Raw genomic sequence first — 21,757 nt, 5'->3', positions numbered from 1 at the left:
ATGTTCGAATTGGATTGTTTGAATCTTTAGTGCTCTTTTAGTTAAATTATCAATGTATGATTACTTGTGAATTATGACAAAATATTATTGATGAGAATTATAAGTTAAGAAATATTAATTTTCAATTGTGAGTTGAGGATTTTGCTTGAGGACAAGCAAACACTTAAGTGTGGGGATACTTGATAAACTATAAAAATAACATGTTTTTAATCCCATTTTTGACGCGTTTTTGGATGATTTATTATGTAAATTAGTGAATTTAATACTCTTAATCTTTTAAATTCATGTTTCTATACTTAGGTGAGCATAGGAGAGTGAAAGGAGTGAAAAACGGGATAAAATTGGACAAGAAGAGCTGTTTTCAAGATCCACACAGCCTGGGCATTTCCACACGGGCTAGCCGCACGGCCTTGTGCCAGCCCATGTCAATTTCGAACCTTGCCTCCCTTTTACATGGAAAAACTTAATTTTTAGGGTTTCAGAGCATTCTAAAGTTTATAAATACATATTAGAAAAAGACCTAAAGGAGCACACAGAGGAGAACGAAGAAATTACTCGAAAAACGCCATCGAAAGCAACTCAGAAGCGGATCTCCTTCAAGATTGAAGATCTCCATTTAATTTCTTTAGAAATTTTATCTGATTTCTTTATATCTTGTTGTTATCTTAACTTTGAGATGTTTTCATTCCAAACTATGAACTAAATTCCCTAGACACCTAAGGAAGATGAAACCTAAGATAAATCTTATTATTTAGTTTCTGAATTACATGATAAATACTTGATTCTTGTTCTCAATTATGTATGCTTATTTCGTGTTTTATTATTTTCAGTATTAATTCATGTTTAATGTGCTTATTTTACTGGAGCAAAAGTCCCTGTTTAAGAGTAGATCTAGCATAATTGAGTGGAGTTGCATGCAATCCTAGAAATAGGATGACATAAATCTATCGGATTAGAGTCAAATCTAATAGAGGATTCCATAGATCGAGTTAATGCAACAATAAGGGTTTTAATTAGAAAGATATTTCAATTAATCAAACTAGAGTCAGTTGTTCTTACTCTCGAAAAAGATATTAACATAATTTAGGGATTTCTATGGATCAAGGAACAAGTGAATAAATTGTTTAATTCAAATTCAAAATAATAGGTGAAGTCTAGGTGGATTCTTTCTTGGGTATTGTCCATCTCATTGGTTATATTCGTTTATTTTCCCAATTCATTCTCTGTTGCATTCTTAGTTTAGTTAATTTTAGATTAAAATCAATCTCATTAATTTATCAGCTAAGTAATAGAAAAACAGTAATTACTAGTATTTTTAGTCCTCGTGGATACGATATTCCCTACTCACCATAGCTATACTATTGTTTGATAGGTGCGCTTGCCTTTGTCGTAATTATAGTTAGTTTAGTAACCATCACTAAAATTGGCCAAAATATTTGTAATTTGCTTCAATTTGATCCCTTATTTTAATTCTAATCTCACCTTAGCTAATCTGAAGTTCTAGTTATTATTATTTAACCCAAATTTCCCTTTCTCGAATTTTCTAATCTTGTATTTTCTTTTCTTCCATAATCGAGTAATTTTTTTTCTTCTTTCTCTTTTCCTTTTCTTTTCTAACTTCTAATACTAACTTTGGGGCATGACAAATGTAACAGCCGGTTTTGGGCCTAGTCGGAACAGTGGTGTTGGGACCACTAATCTAAAGTCAGAGAAAGTATTTTATTATTAATTTTAAGTTATAACATGTTTATATTAGTACATGAAAAATTTGGTGAAGTAATTTTAGTGATTGCATGCTTAATTATAAAAAAGGACTAAATTGCATAAAGTACAAAAGTCCTATTTTGATAGCTAAGGGTGTCAATTAGCTAGAGAACCTAAATTGGAGGTTTTTAAAGGGCAATTAGACCCTTTAGAATAGCATGGCCAGTCATAGGAGACAAAGGTGGTCAAAAGTCAAAATTTTGGTGAAATTAGGTGTTGAAATTGAATAAAATAAAACAAATAGTAAAAGTTGTCATTTTTTTTCATCTTTCTCTTTCTTCTTCACCGATTTTTCTCTAAGAAAATGACGATGGAAGCTTGAAAAATTTTTAACAACTTAAAGCCTTTGCAAGTAAGTGATTTGAGGGTTTTTCCTGAATATTTTTGTACTTTTGAGGTCCTTGTACCATGAGCTTTCTAACAAAGGGACTATTTTGCAAGATGGTTGAAAGTATAGGGTTTTTCCATGATAGTAGACATGTTGATTTCTAAAATTTTATGGAAGAATATGAGTTATAGTTGTGAAATAAACAACTTTTGTGAAGGAGTTTTCATGGAAACCCTAACTAATGACCATTTTGCATAAGTTGTAAAAGAAGTGATAAATGTGTGAAATAATGAGATTTGTAGGCTACTCCTAGCATTAAAAGTATTCGGCTAGGCTTGGTTAATGAGAAAATACGATAAAAATTGATTTTCGAAGCTAGGGTAAAATGGTCATTTTGCAAAAGTATAGACAATTATAAATTATTGAATACCTAGATCATTAAAATGATTAAAATTATGAATTTTTATCATTATAGATCAAGAATTGCAAAATCCAGGCCTAGACCCAGGATAAGCAAAGCTAACGGACTAAAACCGACTAGTCGCTTACATTTTGTATACCAAGGCAAGTTGTATGTAAATAATACAACTACATTGTATATGTGTTTAATTTAATATGGCATAAATCGCTTATTTGTGGAAATAATTATGTATGATGAATATTGAGATAGTAGAACTCCCGTCAAAACTTAAGAAATAAATCGATTATGATACTTGGGTCATTTGTGTACTAGTGTAAGACATGTCTGGGACATGCATCGGCCATATTGTGAGAGCCAATGTAAGACCATGTCTGGGACATGGTATCGGTATTGAAATGAGAGCTAGTGTAAGACATGTCTGAGACATGCATCAGCCTCGAGATGTAAGCTAATGTAAGACATGTCTGGGACATACATCGGCTATAAAATGTGTCAGTGTAAGACCATGTCTGGGACATGGCATCGGCACGAATATGTGAGAGTCAGTGTAAGACCATGTCTGGGACATGGCATCGACTTGATGGATGAGCCAGTGTAAGACCATGTGTGGGATATGGCATAGGCATTATAACCTGGGTTTGAGGCTTAGTGAATATCCGATAGTCTTTCAAATGTTCAACAGCGAGAGTCACAGTTTAAGTTAAACGAGAAAAGTATAACCATGTTGTAAGTGGTACAGGTACTTGTTTGAAATGTATGAGATGTGAGCTTAGCATATGCTATGTCAATGGTTTTGGATAGTGATGAATAAGTTGTGCTTATACCTATTTTTGTATCATGAGCATGATGAAGATTGGTAAAGTTGTTATTATATTTATTTTCATGGGACTTACTAAGCTTTATGCTTACCCTATCTCTTTCCATTTTCTTATAGTGTCGCTTAGTTAGCTCGTGGATCAAAGGACGTCAGAGGCATCAATCACACTATCAATCGAAACACTTGGTATAATTAGATCTTTTTATTTTGATTATGTCATGTATAGGACCCTAACTTTAGAATTTTGTGACATTGTTAATTGGCCAAATGTGTTGGCTTATTTTAGCATTTTGATTCATTTTGTATAAGGCCATGGAAATGGCTAAAGTTGAAAGTTATTATATGAATACAAGAAGTTATTTCATGAATGGGTAATTTGTTGATTGTTTTAGTAAATATGAAATGTGTAAAGGCCTTAGATGTGGTTGTTGAATTGGGGAATCATATTATGATGATATTTAGCATGATGGATGTTGTTATTTTGTGTTTCAGGGTGGCAAAGGGCTTGGTAAATAGCCCTATGTTGTCCACAAAGGTAGACACACGAGCGTGTGTCTAGGCTGTGTGTGACACACGGCCAGCTCTATGGGCGTGTTGCCCAGCCGTGTGTCCTCTACACGTAAAAATTTTAAGTCAGTATGCATGGTAGTAAACACACGGGTACAGACACGGTCGTGTGTCTCAGCCGTGTGAAGGACACGGCCTAGCACACGGGCGTGTGCCTTGGCCGTGTAACCCTTATGGATTGCTAACGTCAGAAACAGAATGTCAAGATTTTTAGACACGGGCTAGGACACGGGCATGTCATGCCGTGTGAGGAACACGAGCCATGGACACAAGCCTGTGTCAGGCCGTGTGAAAACCTCTGTAAGTTCGAATTTAAAATTTAATTTACATGTGTGCGTCCCTAGAGGCTTAGGCCGTGTGCGTCACACGTGCCATCAGCACGGCCGTGTTATATTGAATACACTGGCGTGTTACCCTTCCAACAGGCGTGTGCCCTGTTTCAAGGGTCATTTTTTTTAGTCGGTTTAAAGAACTGAGTTGGTTCCGAATGATTTCCAATGAAAGTTTAGGGCCTCGTAGGCCCACATTAAGGAGTTTAAACAAGATCAAAAGAAGTTTTAAATTTGAACAAGTCTTGGTGACACAAAAATTATTGTATGCATGTGGTTAAGTATGGTAATGCCTCGTGCCCAGTCCCGGCTTCAGACTCAGGTAAGGGGTGTTACAACAAAAACTTTTACTAGGAAAATCTAATAGGACAAAACCTTAGTTAAAAAAAAAAGTGCAACATATTTTGGACTCCCTCTAATGATGATGTCATTTAACCTTTTTGAAGCAGTAGATTCCAATTTTGTATACCAGCCTTTCAAAAGTTGTGGTTGCTAATGTCTTAGTAAACAAATTTGAAAAATTATCGCTAGAACGAATTTATTAAACTTTAATATTAGCTTTCTTCTCAAGATCATGAGTGAAGAATAATTTTGGTAAAATATGTTTGTTTATCTCCTTAATATATCCTCCCTTTAATTGAGCTATATGCGTTGCATTATTTTTGTATAAGATGGTTGGCATCTTTTCCTATAAAGGTAAATTACACATCTTCTATATATGTTGAGTCATTAGCCTTAGCCAAACACACTCTCGATTAGTCTCATGCGTTGCAATTATTTCTACACGATCTGAAGAGGTACCAACTAATGTTTGTTTTGTTGAATGCCATGACATGGTTGTACCTCCACATGTAAATAAATATCCTATTTGGGATTGATCTCGATGAAGATTCGATAAATATCCAGAATTTGCATAGCCAACTAATTGATAATTTAAATGATTTGAATAAAATAACCTCGAATCAATTGTTCCTTTGAGATATCTAAATATATGTTTAATTCTATTCTAATGTCTACATGTTGAAAAAGAGCTAAATCTTGCTAACAAACTTACAACAAATGTTATATCAATTCATGTGTTTGCTAAATATATTAATGCCCCCATGATACTAAGATATTGTACTTCAGGACCAAGTAGGTCTTCATTATCCTCATAAGGACGAAAAGGGTCTTTATTTATGTCCAGTGATCTTACAACTATTTAAGTACTCAATGGATAAACTTTATCCATGTAAATTTTCTTTAAAACCTTTTTCTATATAAAATGGTTGATGGACATGGATTCCATCCTTTAAATGTTTGATCTGTAGGCCAATACAAAAATTTATTTTTACAAGATCATTCATTTCAAATTCTTTCTTTAAACAACTAACTTCATTTTGAAGCTCTTCAAGAGGTCCAGTAATATTTAAATCATCAATATAAGTTGCAATTATCACAAAATCTGTACCATATCTTTTTATAAAATCACATACGCAAATTGGGTTATTTGTATAATCTTCTTTCAACAAATATTCACTAAGATGATTGTACCACATTCATCCAAATTGTTTTAATTCGTATAAGGATTTCCTTAATTTGATTGAATAATATTCTTAGGAAACTTTGTATCCTTTTGGGATACTAAATCCTTCAAGGATTTTCATATAAATTTCACTATCCAATAAGCCATATGGATAGGTTGTAACAACATCCATTAGACGCATAACAAGTTTTTCATGTGTTGTCGGACTTATAAGATATCAAATATAATTGCATCCGCCATAAGAGAATATGTCTCTTCATAGTCAATGTCAGACCTTTGTGAAAATCCTTGTGCTACAAGTCATGCTTTATATCTAATGAATTCATTTTTCTCATTTTGTTTTCACACAAATACCGACTTGTACCCTACTGGCTTTATATATTTAGGTGTTTGGATGATAGGTCCAAAAACCTCACATTTAGCAAATGAATTTAATTATGCTTGCATTGTATCTTTCTAATTTGGCCAATCTTTTCTATTTCTACATTCCACAATAGATGTAGCTTTAAGATCTTCATTTTCTATTGCTATTTCAGTAGCAATATTATAAGCAAAATCTTGTCGAAAACTATATCTTTTCAATTCATCTTTTCTTTGTAGTGACGTGACTTATCGAGATATCTTCATTATCATTATTTTTAAATACTTGAACCTCTTTTGGGGGTTTTTCATCAGTTATGTCTTTGGTCTCTTCTTAGGCACTCGCCTGTATAATAAGATCATCTAAAGTATTTATTCCTTTCTTTTTACGAGAATTCTTATCTTTGAAACTAATTGGTCTAGCATGCTTCAGGCAAGGCTTACTTTCATTTGCACAAGCAGATTCACCTACATGGATATCAATTCTTATTAGAGCATTTTCAACTAATATATGAGATTTGGTAACTCTTTTTAGGTTAATAAATGCATCTAGTAGTTGATTTGCAATATTTTGCAATCGTGTTATTTTCTAAACTTCTAGTTCACATTGTTTTGTTCGAAGATCTAAATGAGGTGATAATGATGTGTCTTATGCAATTTCCTTTACGAGTTGTTTTCTTTCTCCCTATAAAGTTGGGAACACTATTTCATCAAAATAACAATTGGCAAACCGTGCCGTAAATAGATTTTTTGTAAGTTGTTCAAGATACTTAATTATAGAAAATGATTCATACCCAACATATCTTCCAACTTTGTTTGATGACCTATCTTTATGCACTGTTGGAGCAATTTGAACATATACTACACATGCAAAAATTCTAAGATAGAAAATATTTGACTCTTAATCAAAAACCAATTGCAATGAGAATAATTTAAGATAACTTGTTGGTCTAATGGGTGCAAGTGTTGTAGCATGTAAAACAACATATTCTCATGTTGAAACAGAAAGCTTTATTCTCATAACTAATGGTCTATCAATTAAATGAACATGAGCAACAAAACTTTCAATTTTTATTCCAATAGACATGTAATAGTTATTGTAAGCCTAAGACATGAACTCACCAGCATTATCAAGATGAATTGTCTTGATTACGTAATCTAGAAATTGTGCATTTAATTTAATTACTTGTGTAAGTAATCTCGCAAAATAATAAAACACACATGTGACCATCTAGTAGATGCATATATCAAGACCATAAAACATCTAAATAGTTCACATGTTGGATGAATGAGCCCACATATATCACCTTGAATACGTTCCAGAAATGCAAGGGATTCTATCCCAATCTTAACTAGTGATGCTCTAGTAATTAATTTACCATGAGAACAAACAACACATAAGAATTCCTTGAATTGAAGAATCTTTTGGTTCTTCAATGGATGACTATGCTCAATTATTTTTCGCATCATTGATAATCTAGGATGACCTAACAGATCATGCCAAATAGTACATGTATTTGCATAAGTAAACTTTGGGTTTACTATAACATGTGTTTCCATTGTACTAATAGTTGTATAGTACAAGCCTAAAGATAAGGTAGGTAATTTCTCTAAAACACAGTTCTTTCCAGATATAATTATTATAATTTGCAAATACTCAATATTTTCTCATTTTTAATCTCAATATGATATCCATTTCAATGGATATCTTTGAAACATAACAAATTCCTTTGGAACTTTGATGAAAATAGCGCATCATTTATAATAAACATTGCCCTTTAGGGTAATAATATTGTAGCTATTTTAGAACCTTCGATTAATTTTGCACTACCAGATATAATGTTGACATTTTCGTTTCTTGCAATTAAATGAAAAAAATATTTTGTATCTTTAAGTATAGTATGTATCATAACACTGTCTGCAAGACATGTATCTTCATTCTTGAAATTGGTTTCAACCAAAAGATCCATATTCTTCATTAAAATAAAACACATCATAAGAGATATTGTAAACACTAAAAAAATTATAACAAAACATACTAAAAGCATACTAAAGTCACATAATCATGAATAACAAGAATTGTAAAATCATTAAAGAAATATAAAATATTGTTACAAATTTTAAAATTCTTGATTTCTAGCCTCAAAGAAATCCTTTACATCAAGATCGGTCATATTTGTAAAGTTTTTAAAATCATCTTTGTAAGCAAAATTCGCTTCTACATTATCATTTCAATAAGCCAAATTTGTTTCAATATTCTTTCATTTCCTTTGGATAGAGGCTTGATAAAGCTTACAAGATGTTTCGGCATACGACAGGTACGAGACCAATGCCCACTCATACCACATCGGTGGTACAAATTTTTAATGCCTCTTGAAGGATTTATTGGACCATCAGTTTTCTCTTTCTTTTATTTTTCATTCAGTGATCATAATAATTGTTAGCACCTTGATAACGATAATTATAGTATCCTCGACCACGTCCATGGCCATGGACACAACCGTGATTTCTTTCATTTCTATAATTATTATGGATTGTTGCATTCACTTCTAGGAATGAAGTAGAACCATGATTTCTTTCAATAGGACAACTTCCATGATTTTTCATTCAAGACTCATTATTTTGCTCAGCCACCAAGAGGCATGAGATTAATTTAGAGTATTTCTTAAAATCCTTTTCACGGTATTGTTGTCGCAACACATTAGATCGTGATAAATTGAAAAAGTTTTTTCCAATAACTCCTCATTGGTTATTTTTCTCCACATAATTTTAATTAAGAACTTATATTAAATATTTTGGAATTATACTCACTTACTATTTTACAACCTTGCAATCTCAAGCACATCCAATCATAATGAGCTTTGGGTAAAATTATCGTTTTTCATGGTTGTATCTTTCTTTTAAACTATCTTGCAATTCAAGTGGATATTTTATACTTAAATATTCTATTTTCAATCCTTCATGAAAATAGTGACGGAGGAAAATAACAGCTTGGGCTTTATCCTGTTTAGATGCCTCATTACCTTGGGTAAATGTATTCCCAAGTCATTTATTTTTTAAGTAAATTTCAACATCTAATATCCATGACAAATAATTCTTATCGGATATGTCAAGAGCCACAAATTCGAATTTTGTAAGATTTGATATTATGCAAGCTAGTATAAAACAATGATAATTAGTATATAAAACATCACATAATCAATAGAACCTTATATAAATTGGTTGGATAAAATTAATTGCATACACATTTAAATAACTATATGTCATTAAGAATATTAGAGTTAGTTAGTTAACTTTTATAATTCACAATAAAACATGTATATAAAAAATCATGAATAATCGTAGACAAGAGAAATTAAAAGAGGTGGATATATTACTCTTATAAAGCTTTGGTATTTAAAAACATAAACCTAACAGGAGATGATGAAATATAATATAATAATTCAAGGATAAAACAAGAAGGAAAATATAAGATACTAAAGAAAGTAATTTTACGATAATCGTTTTGATAATGTGTTATAGAAAAATTAAGAAAATAATAATAACAAGTAAAGGTGAATGATAAGTATAGAAGAATTTTTCTCGTATTCAAATTTCACTTATAGGAGTTTTATTTATAAGCTCCTTTACATTCAATGAAGTAAGTATAAGTAAACGATTCTTCTTAATTGTTTTATTGAAACATCTAAGTTATTTTACATTTAATGAAGTATAAGTAAATGACTCTTCTTAATTGTTTCATTGAAACATCTAAAGTTATTCTCATGTTTATAAATAAACTAGGGAATTTTTTTTATCACTTTAATGAGAGTTTAATGGGATTATAAATATCCATTATTAGTGTATTTACAACAACCTCTAATTTCCTTTTAGAACTTTTTAAGAGTGAAAATAGGGATGGGTTATTTTTATTCAATACCAGAGTGGGTTAAGTACTTTAAAAATCATATGTTTTAACTTTAAATTTATTATAATATTATTTTGGGTAAACTATTAAAATAGTCACTTTTGGTTTCTTCAAATTACATTTTAGTCACTTATGTTTGAAATGTTACATTTTAGTTACTTATGTTATCATGTTGTAACATTTTAGTCATTAAATGTTTGAGCAATTTTTTTTCCTTTTACATTAAAAGAGATGGAGAAGGGAGAAAATAGAGGGAGAAGCAGAAGAGAATGAAAATAAAGAAGAAAAAAAAAAGTTAAAAGAATATAAAAGAAAAAATTTGCTCAAAACGAAAAAAATATGGGGACCAATTGTATAATTTAACATAAATTTTTTTGTTTGAAATGATGATTTAGCGTATCACGTTAGTGTACCATTATACCGTTAATGACAATTAACGGCCCAGTGACTAAAATGTTAAAACCCATTAACATAAGTGATTAAAACATAATATTTTAAACATAAGTGACTAAAATATAACTTAAGGAAACAAAATGACTATTTTAACAATTTACCCTATTATTTAAAAAATTCTCCTCATAATATTCGGTATTTCATAATTATATTTAATTAAATTAGTTTGGAGTTAATTCTCGAAATAAAGTTAATTAAATCTTAAATTCAATGAATGTAGTAAAAGAGAAAAGCAAAGCTATTTCCTTTCTCTAGTTTATTTTATTTTATTCTACAAATTCAAATCCCTCCTCAACTGCTTTCCGGAAATATATTAATATATCATTTCATACTTAAATCTAGCTTTAACATTTTATTTGGTATTTAAGTTTAATTTTAATATTTAATTTGATACTTAAATTAAAAACATCATGTAATTTAATAAATATTCGATACTTAAATTTTGGTATAAAAATATAGGTACGTAAATATTAAATTAAATATTTAAACCAAATTTAAGCATTTAAATGAGATAAAAAATTAAATATCAAATTAAAAATTAAAATTAAACTCAAATACTAAATTTTAAAAATTTAAATACCGAAAAGATTTGTCCCTAATTTATATTATATAAATTTTAATGAGTTTTTCATCAAAAAAAAAAAATTAATGAGTTTGGTATTGGGATCTAGACATATCTGCTGCCGACTAAATACTGCCAATAGAATAATCTGAAAAACCACGTGGCTTCCCTCATTCAAATCCCATCTTAATCAACACATAAAATTTTCATCATCCGCTTGGCAAATCCCGCACCACTCTTCCCATCTCTTTTTATTTATTTCACTAAAATCAAATTTGCACACTTCTAAAACAACTCTATGGACATGTTAAGTAAATAAAAATTATATTTAAATTTTTAGTTTGGGTGAAATTTTGAATAATTACGGGATTAAGTTGAAATAATGAAAATGTTTTTAGTTGGAAGTGTTATTTTTCAATACGTTGAAAATATTGTCAGTTATAAATTCGTTGAAAACATTTTTAAGTGGAAGTATTTTCATTATTTCAACCTAATACTATAATTTTAAAATTACAGCCAAATCTGATAATTTTAAAAAAAACTGTATTTTGGAGAAATTTGCTCATATAGTTTTGAATTGTGTCTCTCAATAATTTTTTTATTATGTTAAAGTGAAAGAAAGTTTAATGAAAACATTACTTATTATTTTATTTGGATCCTTAACGTTAATTAAAAATGAAAAGGAAGTAATTTTAACAAATGTTTTTATTAAACAATGGAAAAAGAAAGAAATTATTAATTATCATATTTTTACAATTATATACATTAAAAAGAAAAGACAGAAAAATAATAGAAAATAAATATAATATGTCAACAATTTACTATATAAATGATTAAATATGTAGATAAAAATAAAATCAGTGAAAAAACATACTTGTGAAGAATTCATTGGAACAATAGAGAAAATCAAGTAGTAAGAAAGAGGTAATAGACTTTTTTTATAAAAATAATATTAAAAAATTAATTAATTATAAAAATAGGGTCAAGAACAAATTATTGCAAAAATGTGGTGTTTGTCATAGTAACTTTGGGTGCCACCTGATATATTGATGACACTAGTACATTTTAAAAAAGAGTCTGATAAAAAAAATACTGAAAAAATGAAAATAAAATGTTGGTTTGTGATTTAAACACCAGACAACAACCTTTTCTCTGTATTTAATGCCTTAATGCCTTTTTCCTTGCATTTAACCCCTAAAATCATAACTTTTTTTTTATTTAATCAAATGGATGCAATTAAAAGAAATATTTTTTATTTGACAAATTAACAACACCAATTAAAATTTCTTTTTCATTTATTTAACTTTTCTTTCTCCTGAAAACTTTTTTAAAAAAGTTCATTGGTGCTACCAATGTGTCAAGCAGCACCCAAAGTTAGCGAACACTCCAATTTCGTAATTAATTTTATTCTTACCCTCTTTTTGTAATTAATTAAAATTTTAATATTATTTTTATAAAAACCCGAGGCAATAGTTTTTTAATGTTTAATTAATAGATTAATACTTTAAACCAATTTAAAATAAGTTTAATTTTGTCTTAATATTTTTTAACTTTCAAGAGAAAATTAAATTTTAGAGAAAGTAAATAAAATATGACATACTAATTGATCTCTTGCTAAAATGAGTGAATTTTATATTTGAACCTTTCATAAAATAAATAATCTTTGGTAATGTCTAAAACTACTCATAGTCTCTCCTCAAGTCATAACTAATAGAATAATACATTTCAAATCTTTCGAACCCACATCCTCATACATCAATAATAATGATTATAACAATCGAATCCATTATTACATCTCCTAAAACTTAATAAATTTATGAGGATCCTATTACACAAAATATTGAATTTTATTCTTGTCCAATTCCAATTCCAATTCGGAATGTCTGTAAATGTAGAATAAAATAAGAATATTTTGCATTTAACATATATATTTGTTTTATTTCTTGAAATGTTAAACATTCCTTAGACAAAATAAGTATGTGGCTATAAATGAAAAACATAAATGATGACAAAATTAAAACAAGAACACCCCCCCCCCCCCCCAACGCCATAAATATAAAAAGGCCATCCACTCTCAAAGTGAATTCAAACGGATTAAGGCAGAAGGAGCGGTTCTTTGAAGGGGATTGATTCACCCTTTGGCTTTTTCTACTCATTTCTCAATGTACTGTCACTAAATATTACCCACTTCTACTACGGTCTTTTCTTCTGTTTTGCCAATACAGCTAGGTTTTCCTTTACCAGTGACCGTCTAGTAGTGGGCAGTAGCCAAATAAGCAAGTAGAGAGAAGGCTGAAGGGGACACACACCCCACACAAGATTTGGTACAAAGGGAGGAAGGGAGTCAGTCATGCCATCAGGTGCTAAGAAGAGAAAAGCTGCCAAGAAAAAGAAAGAGCAAGCGGTCAACAACATCAATCCTTCGACTATCAACAATCCACTTGGTACTTTTTGCTTTTTTTCTTTTAATTTCTGTTTCGGGTTTTGGGTTTTGTTTTTTGATGGGTTTTATTTATTTTATAACTTCTTTTTAATTGAATCGTACTTGGTTCTGTATATGCATGCATCATTCAGTTCTTTATTTGATTTGTTGGAGTTCTATAGTTAAACAAATCAGGTTGGTATGTAATGTTAATTTCTAGTTCCTGCCCTTAATTAATTGATGTGGTTGCTTTTCAAAGGGTTTGCCCTCCTTTAATCACTTACAGTTTATTTTGTTTTAGGGTCTTGTGGTGATTTTTAGCGTGTCCTGTATTTTACTTAATTTTTTACCAGAATCCTTGTTATTGGAAGAACTTGTCTATACATTTCGAGTTATAGTGCATTTCCTTTCTAGTATTTGACTATTTTGGTCCTGTTTAGAGGGGATTGGTGAATTTGTTGTTTGCATATTGGTTTGGAATTGTTATGATGTTTATCTAATGGTTCTAGGAAATGATGATCCGAGAAGCCAAGATGAAAGGGACAGTGATGGCGGTGATGCTGGTTCCCCTGCATCTCATGATGGCCACAATCACCAGCATTCATTTGGTCAGGGCGGAGATGAAGAGAGATCACAATCACATCTAACTGAGGAGAAGTCTGTGGAAGAAGCCGCTAAAGATGCAAAGAGCACCGAGAGATCGGGATTGGATGATGTTGATGTTAAAATTGTAAAAGAGTGGGAACCAAACAAGGATCTTGAGAGCACACATGTTTCAATTCAGCATGTTGATCGTGATAAGAGCTCTAGTACCAGCAGCAACAGTAGTTCAGATGACGAATCTCAAGCCTTTGAGAAGAAGTCAAATGAAGAAACCTGTAATCTTGGTTCTGATGCGGCCTCGTATAGTACCGAGGATAAGTCAGCTACTGTTTTGTCTGAAGAAGTTCTGAAGGTTGCTGAAAATAACACACTTGAGAATGCTGATAGTAATTCTGCAGTGGAGACTGTTGCTGTTGACAATTTGGTAAAGAACATGTCATCTGTGCCAGAGGAGGTGGAATTTTCTGCAAAGAATTCAGTACCTGATGTAGTTGAATCAGGGTTGAAGGAGAATGAAGAGAAATTATTGCCTTCATCAAATGGGGTTTCAGGGGTTGAATTGGAAGGAGTTGAAGGAAAAAATTTCCCATCCTCCGGTATTCCTACTGCTGAAACTAGCAATGTTGCTGAAAAAAACCATGCATCCGGGCCCCATGGTTATCCTGAAAAGCAGGTATATCTTCTTCCTATTCTTTTCTACAACTGTGAGTTTGAATATTCTTTATTTAATTTGACTGGATATTTGCTGCATTGGTTCGCAGCCTCTTGTTGCTCCTACTCCACCACCAGTGCAAAGAACCTCATGGTTAAGTTGCTGCGGATTGTTTGAAGTTTTTACTGGTTCTGGGAGATAAATTGAAGGCTTGGGTTATCCATAAAGTTAAAAGATCAATTTTATACTTTCCTTTATAGTTTGCAGTACTGCTAATTGAGATATACTAAGTAGCTCATATAGTTTGTGCATGTGTGGGTGTACGAGAATGCTTGGACTATGAAACTTGAACTTGAGATCTGGAACTTATTGTTTGTCATTTGATTGTTTTATCAGTTATCTGGTATTCTTTTTCCAATCTGCAATGACCTTGCTTTTAACCTCGTTATCATTTTCTTTCTTTACGGATTCATTTCTTAAAGCCTACAACTATTCATGAATAATTTCTGGTTGATCCAGATAGCTTGATGAATGATGAGAAGGATGAAAGGCCTTATGGTGGTCTGTTTAATTGTCTCTCTGGTTAATCGTGTTGTGTAGTACACTGTTTGCCCATTAATATTTTCATTTTCATCTCATATCATCTGGAGAACTTTTTAAAAGTTTGCTTTCATGTAATGTTGGAGGCTATATGTAAGTCCATTTTCTTCCTTGTTGGACTAAGAGTCATGTGCCAATGGCAATTGTGGCATCCATTTACTGAATGAGCCCCTTATATTTATTTTGTCTTTGGAATAGTTGGTTTGGTTAAATTGGTGATCAGTTAACCAGAATATTAGGGGCTTGAAAATTTCAACTGGGATGGCACCGGATTTTATAATATTAGTTTAGTTGTCTTTAATTTTCTGGGTACTTGATTTTGTTTTGTATTTTCAGCTCCCCCTGTTTAAACATATGTTAATTGAAAGTCCCAAGTTCTGACCAATTTTTCATGAAGTATTCATGTCCAATTCATATATGGGCAATTTGGACTATGACCCTCCAGTAACTCTTCAAATACATGAAAGATATAATACCATCCAACGCTCACTCCCTAATCTAAGGACATAGCTTTTGGGGACAGTCTTTCTAATTTCTTGTGTCTAATTATTTGTTGGTTTTTCTTTCACTACTTTAATTAGTGTGCAACTACGTAGCTAGCTGTTTTCTGTGAAAAATACCCTGATGGATATTATTTTGTGGTGCCCAATACTGATCTCTTGTGCCATTCTGAACATCAATATATGTCACTCAAAAATAATGAACAGACCTAGTTAGGAAAACAGCTCCAAGGCTTTGTAGTAGTGATAATGCTGATGCTGATAGTAGCTGCTAGCTGGTCGTACGTAAGTGGGTTGGCTTGAGTGTGGTAATTTCCTTAAAAGATGCTACAAGGTTTTTCTTTTTGGCCATTTGTTTAGAGGGAAGGGAGTCTAGGGTTAAAATCATGGCAAGTCTGTTGTCACTGTAGTGGCTTAGTTGATTATGCTACAAGGTCTGTGAGAGTAATTTCAACAAAATTCATAGAAAACAAACTTGAACTAAACTCTCATACATAAATCTAGGATTATTTCACCTTTATTTCCTGTTCAATGTATTGTTAATCTAGATAACTGCATTTATGTTTTTATCTTTGCAATCAATCCGGCTTCGATAGGCAAGACAAACAATCTCTCTAATTGGATTTAAACGTAATAGTTTTAATACAAGTCACTTGCTGATTAGGAATACATGAACTATATAAATTACGTCCTAATATAAGTTATATTGCATTCCAAAACATTCTTTCTTAAAGATAACTTTTAGATAATAAGTGAGTTAATATTTGATTAAAACCATTTATTTTTCATACAAAACCATTTAAGACGTCCATACTAATAAATATTGATTAAACGTTTGGAAATTTTATTAATTCAAACAATTGAAACATTATATAGTAATTTATAGCAAAATTACTACATCAATATATCGTATTTAACATTATAAGATTATGTACATTTGGGAGTTAGTTCTTTTACTTTTATTTTTAAAAATTTAGTCTCTTAATTATTTAGATTTAAAAATCTGGTTAAAATGTTAATAGCGATAAAATTTTTCTGTTAAATTTATCGGTGTAATAATTTAAGAAATAAAAGAAAAAGGCTTATTTGACAACAATGTAAATAGAAAAATAACACGGTAATGAATCGAAATAACAAAAGAATTTTAACAATGTTAATAATTATAGTTAACTAAATTTGAAATGGAAAAAAATAAATAAAAAGCCTGTGAGATATTGATATCCACATTTTTGCTTAATTGATTCCATACCAGAGAAATTTGTTGCCGATGGAGTTTTCAGAGTCTTAATTTTCATGGTAGCTCCATTACCCTCGTAAATAAAGTAAAATAGAAATAAAAGTATTTTGGGTGTGGTTGGATGAAAGTATAATTATTTTTATTTTTTGTGATTATAATGAATTTTCTTAGGTATAAATTGACTATAAATTTTAATTCAAAAATATTAATTGTTATAAGAAATATCAAGAATACCTTAAAAATTCTTTGAATTAAAATCAATACAACATGTTACGATTATTAATAAGATTAACAAAATATTTAATTTTATCTAATTACTCTATCCTTTTATATTTATTCTCTAACACTAGACATTATAAAACACTTCCTTTTCTCCCTCTTTTGGTTAAATTTTAGCTTTGGTTCTTATATTATGCTTTAACTTTAAATTTTTTGATATTTATTTTTTATATAATTTGGCACCTTAATTTTATAATGTTAGGTAAGAAATTATATTGTTAATCACTCAATTATTAGTAAATTTATTTTTGATCGTTCAACTATAAAAATTACGAAATGGTCACTCAACTATTTGACTTTTTCTTTTGGTTAGTAGCCTTTAAATGTCTAACACAAAGATGACGTGGTAAGGATATTCAAACGGTTAATCGAACCGAATTAGTATTAACCAAATTAATCAAACTTTTTAATCCTTTAACCGTTAACTGAACCGAAGTTTTTCAAAAAAATTAACCAAACCGAAATATTTCGGTTAATTCGGCCAGTTAACCGAAATTTATGTGTTTTTGTTTTTTTAAAATAAGTATAAAACATACAAAAATTGATAATGTTCATTTGACCGAATTAACATGTAATATATAATAGCCTAATACATATAATATATAATATTATTTACTAAGTTCGATTAGTTACTCTATTTCAAACCCAATTAACTGTTACTTGATATTCTAAAAAACTATTAATCAACCTCCGACTGAACTCGACTGATTAACTGAATTAGATTGGTTCGGTCAGTTAATTCGATTTTAACCGAAGTTTGAACACCCCTATGACGTGGTAGCTTTTAGATTATGCATAATAACAAATTTAACCCCCACTATTTATACATTTATTAATTTAATCTTAATTTTTAAAAATTTAATTATCAATGTTTACACATTATCTAATTTTATTTTATTTTTACACGAAAATATAATTCAATATACTATGTAAATTGGAAATAAAAAAATAAATATCTATTTCTAAAAAAATTGAATGAGTAACGAGGCTCTTTGAGTTTGCCAAAGACGGTAACAACGATGACAATAACAAGAACAACTCGATTGAACTAATGTGGTTCAAGCACAAATTATATAAAATCGGTGAAGAGTGAATCAACAAAGATCAAGTCATCTTAGTCGTTAATGTTCAATCCAACAGTATAAAATCGAAGTATCAAAAAAAAAAAAATTAAAAAAAAGTGAAAATTATGATTTTGGATTTTAGGATGTTTCCCATTTTGGTATAGTTTTGATTAAGCTTAGCTAATAATTTTGTTTTTCTTTAGCTTTTTAGGTGGAAGGGTCACAAAGAAAAATAGAATTACAAAAAGACTAAATTACACAATGAGTAAACGTTAAGGGTTCCTTTTAGAATTATGACTAAATCTTCACAATGTATTTGAGGGTTAAAGTTATTATTTTGTCAATTTTAAAAGCTATTATGTCATCTCTTCGTTAGCCATTTAAGGGTGGGGATAAAAAAAAAGACTAAATTGAATAGTTCGGTGACCATTTTGTAACTTTTTATAGTTGGGTGACCAAAAAAGAAACTTACTAATAGATTGGTGATTACTAGTTTAGTTTACCTGTGATGTTGTTAGTTACCTTAAATAGTTTATTTTGATTAAAATACTAGTGAATTATTAAAATCCTTTGTTACATGGCTATTAAGTATTTTTTAAAACTTTTAATATGCCATACTAGAGAATTTAACAAAAAAAAATTATGGTGTTTAGAACTATACCTGAATTTTTAATTCTAGAAAATTTAAGAGACTAAATTCTTGAAAATAAAAAGTTTGGAGATTAAATTTTAAATTTATAAAGAGTATAGGGACTTGAAGTATATTTTGACCTTCAAATTTCAAACTTATAACTAGGTCCAAAGCAAATAATTAACCGAATGTGAAGCATGGTTCAAGAATCATACTAGTTTATAATAAATATTGTATAATTTAGTTAACTATATGGTAGGTCAATATGTATGGAAAATTATTTCTTGGTAATAAAATATTTAGATTATTTAACAAGATTAATAAAATAACATATAATTATATTTTAAAATATAAAAATAAGCCCTAAAAATTTAAAATACTATTGTTATTGTATAAAAATAACTTTTAAACTTGATATAGGAGTACATTTGAAAAGCCGATCGAGTAATTGGACTTAGTGTAATTGTTTGTAATTTACTTAATTACTTCGATGCTCATATTCCTCTAATAAATGGAGACTGAAATTAAATAGCTTTAATTACATTTAGTAAAATCAACTAAAGTTAAATATATATATATATATATATATATATTTCACGTAAGGTGTAAAACTCCTCTATAGCCCCTCCAAACTAAAAAATAAGAGGATAATGTGCTTTAACACATTCAAATACATATCCTGCTGTATTGACAACAATACACATACCATTCGGGTCCAAATACAATTTAGATGTGAAATAAGCATTTATAATGAAAATAATAAATATAAAACTAGCCATCGGATATTAACAAATCTTTATGCGAAATCGTTTGGTGTTTCGATCAAACAAGAAAGTCACTTTATTGTATATAGACATAAAAATCCAATTACACCACAACCAGCAGCAGCCCATCTCCGGCCTCTTTGTACATTTCTAGAATCAAAAGGAAAACACAAAGCTAAAAACTCCTCAGTGATAAAAGACGCATCAAGCACCGCCATGGATTGCTGCTATGTAGACAAGTTGTGTTACTGTAAGTATGATTAAAAATGCCTCCATCGTCCTCTGCAAATCAACAAATTTCTTACGTTAAACCAACAACAATTTCAATTCTAGTTCTATGGAATGAAAGCTGAATTTTCATTCTTACCAAATGAGCATTCCTGATTTCAAGCTCAATTTCTTTGCAGGCAAATCTGTGAAAAGAATATGTTCTTGTTAGTTTAGAAACTAAGCATTTCAAATGTAAAGATGCTAGAGTTAGAAGCTGACCCCATGGCTAGTAGAGTAAAGGTCCAAGCAACGCCTGCAATCGAAGCTGCTGATGGCAAGCTACTCGCATTCCATGAACGGATATGGTTGAGACCGGCTATCGCTGATGCTACACCTACAACTCCGGCTAGCATAGCGAATGTCACAAAGAATCCGGTGGCAGCATTTCCCATGGGAAAGTAGATGGGTGCGAAATGCGCTGGAAGCTTGAATCCGGGTCCTGCAAGTTTCAACCCAGCTTAAGTAATTGAAAACAGTTGTATTCTAATTTGGTAGTTGATATGAAGCAAAGACGGAAGGAAGGTGGCTTACCAATGATGAAACCATAATCAATTGCTCTATTCATGGCCCATGCACCAATGCCTAACACAATGACATACATGCAGAAATTAAGGAACAAAAGCAATGCAGCAACAGGTTTCATTTGAGTGTCGACCATTGCAATGCCTCCTACAAGCTGATGATCTTGAGATGAAAAGTTGAAGAAAGACGAAAGATCAATCACTGATACATGTGATTCTGCATTTTGGAGGCTGCTATATATATGACATCAAATGAAGGGTTTTGGTTCCTTTCTTGCTAAGTCTGCTGGTTTCCAAAGGTGTCCGTAGAGTTGTAAAGAGCATGCTTCATGTTCAAGGCATGCCTTGAACAAAACAAAACCAGATTCTTGTCTGTCTGGTTTCTTCTAAATTTCAGCTATTCTTTTGAAAAGGGTACATTGTTGAAATAAGGTTTGGACAGTAAGTTGATCCTAGGAGGAAAAGTCATATTCTTTACATTCTTTGCCAGTAGATGGACCCATTTCTGCCACATGGAAACTCAGTATCTTCTCTGCCTGTACGCTTGAGGAAAAACAGAAAAATCTAACCCATAATGTTTAAAAAATAATTTAATATATTTGGGATTTTTTTTTTCAATTCTTTAAGATTAATGAGTTATATTGTCCAAACAGAATAAGCTTAAAATTAATTTTCTATAAAGATTAATGTGCCAAATCCATTTCCTACAAAAGCTGTCTCAAACTCATCTGTAATTAGATCAAGCTTAAGCATAAAACCACTCTATAATTAGCCACCAAAGAACTATCAAGAGTTTGAGTTTGGCGTCTTTAAACAAACACAAAACATTATGCACCACAGTCTCCCTAACTTTTGCAGGTGAAGTAGTAAGGAAAATGGTTTGTTTTTATAAGTCAAGTTTTGTATAGGTTCTAATAACAATCTTTAGGACAAAAACATTCTTAAATAAACAGAAAATTTACTTCTACAAAATTAAAAAGTGATTCAAAAAATTTTAACTTCTTCTCAAAAGTATTTCTAAATTAGACATTAATCTGGAAATGTATATGATACGCTTTTGAGGTCCCATTCATCCAAATAATCTTCAACTGCTATTTTGGCCCATAGAGGAATTCGTAAAGTAAACTTCTTAGATGGTTTGATTTTTACTGATTTTGAAAAATATCGTGAAAAAGTATTTT

General features: G+C 30.5%; 2 protein-coding genes across 2 annotated transcripts; one reads left to right on the top strand and one right to left on the bottom strand.

The window, feature by feature from the left end:
- The first annotated feature begins 13,052 nt into the window (after positions 1-13,052).
- On the top strand, positions 13,053-15,128 carry LOC108484118 (uncharacterized). The gene is made up of 3 exons (XM_017787788.2): positions 13,053-13,477; positions 13,965-14,731; positions 14,820-15,128. Exons 1-3 carry the CDS (start codon positions 13,384-13,386, stop codon positions 14,910-14,912), a joined length of 954 nt encoding a protein of 317 aa, XP_017643277.1. The 5' UTR covers positions 13,053-13,383; the 3' UTR covers positions 14,913-15,128.
- Positions 15,129-19,830: 4,702 nt separating this feature from the next.
- LOC108485923 (membrane protein PM19L-like) lies at positions 19,831-20,783 on the bottom strand. Its single transcript, XM_017789765.2, has 4 exons — positions 20,587-20,783; positions 20,275-20,494; positions 20,153-20,198; positions 19,831-20,067 (listed from the first exon to the last, which is right to left on the bottom strand). The coding sequence occupies exons 1-4, from the start codon at positions 20,711-20,713 to the stop codon at positions 19,990-19,992; spliced, it is 471 nt and encodes a 156-aa protein (XP_017645254.1). The 5' UTR covers positions 20,714-20,783; the 3' UTR covers positions 19,831-19,989.
- Positions 20,784-21,757: the final 974 nt, after the last annotated feature.

This window comes from Gossypium arboreum, chromosome 6 (genome assembly GCF_025698485.1).
Source record: "Gossypium arboreum isolate Shixiya-1 chromosome 6, ASM2569848v2, whole genome shotgun sequence".
Lineage (NCBI taxonomy): Eukaryota > Viridiplantae > Streptophyta > Magnoliopsida > Malvales > Malvaceae > Gossypium > Gossypium arboreum.
This window is presented reverse-complemented; position numbering and strand designations above follow the sequence as displayed.

What these genes read in the sequence shown, in the direction of transcription:
- LOC108484118 (XM_017787788.2), top strand. Translation starts at nt 13,384, where the DNA reads ATGCCATCAGGTGCTAAGAAGAGAAAAGCTGCCAAGAAAAAGAAAGAG. An exon ending in GACTATCAACAATCCACTTG is followed by an intron (nt 13,478 to 13,964) that starts GTACTTTTTGCT and finishes TAATGGTTCTAG; the next exon opens with GAAATGATGATCCGAGAAGC. An exon ending in ATGGTTATCCTGAAAAGCAG is followed by an intron (nt 14,732 to 14,819) that starts GTATATCTTCTT and finishes ATTGGTTCGCAG; the next exon opens with CCTCTTGTTGCTCCTACTCC.
- LOC108485923 (XM_017789765.2), bottom strand. Translation starts at nt 20,713, where the DNA reads ATGGTCGACACTCAAATGAAACCTGTTGCTGCATTGCTTTTGTTCCTT. An exon ending in TTTACTCTACTAGCCATGGG is followed by an intron (nt 20,199 to 20,274) that starts GTCAGCTTCTAA and finishes TTCTTTTCACAG; the next exon opens with ATTTGCCTGCAAAGAAATTG. An exon ending in AAATCAGGAATGCTCATTTG is followed by an intron (nt 20,068 to 20,152) that starts GTAAGAATGAAA and finishes GTTGATTTGCAG; the next exon opens with AGGACGATGGAGGCATTTTT.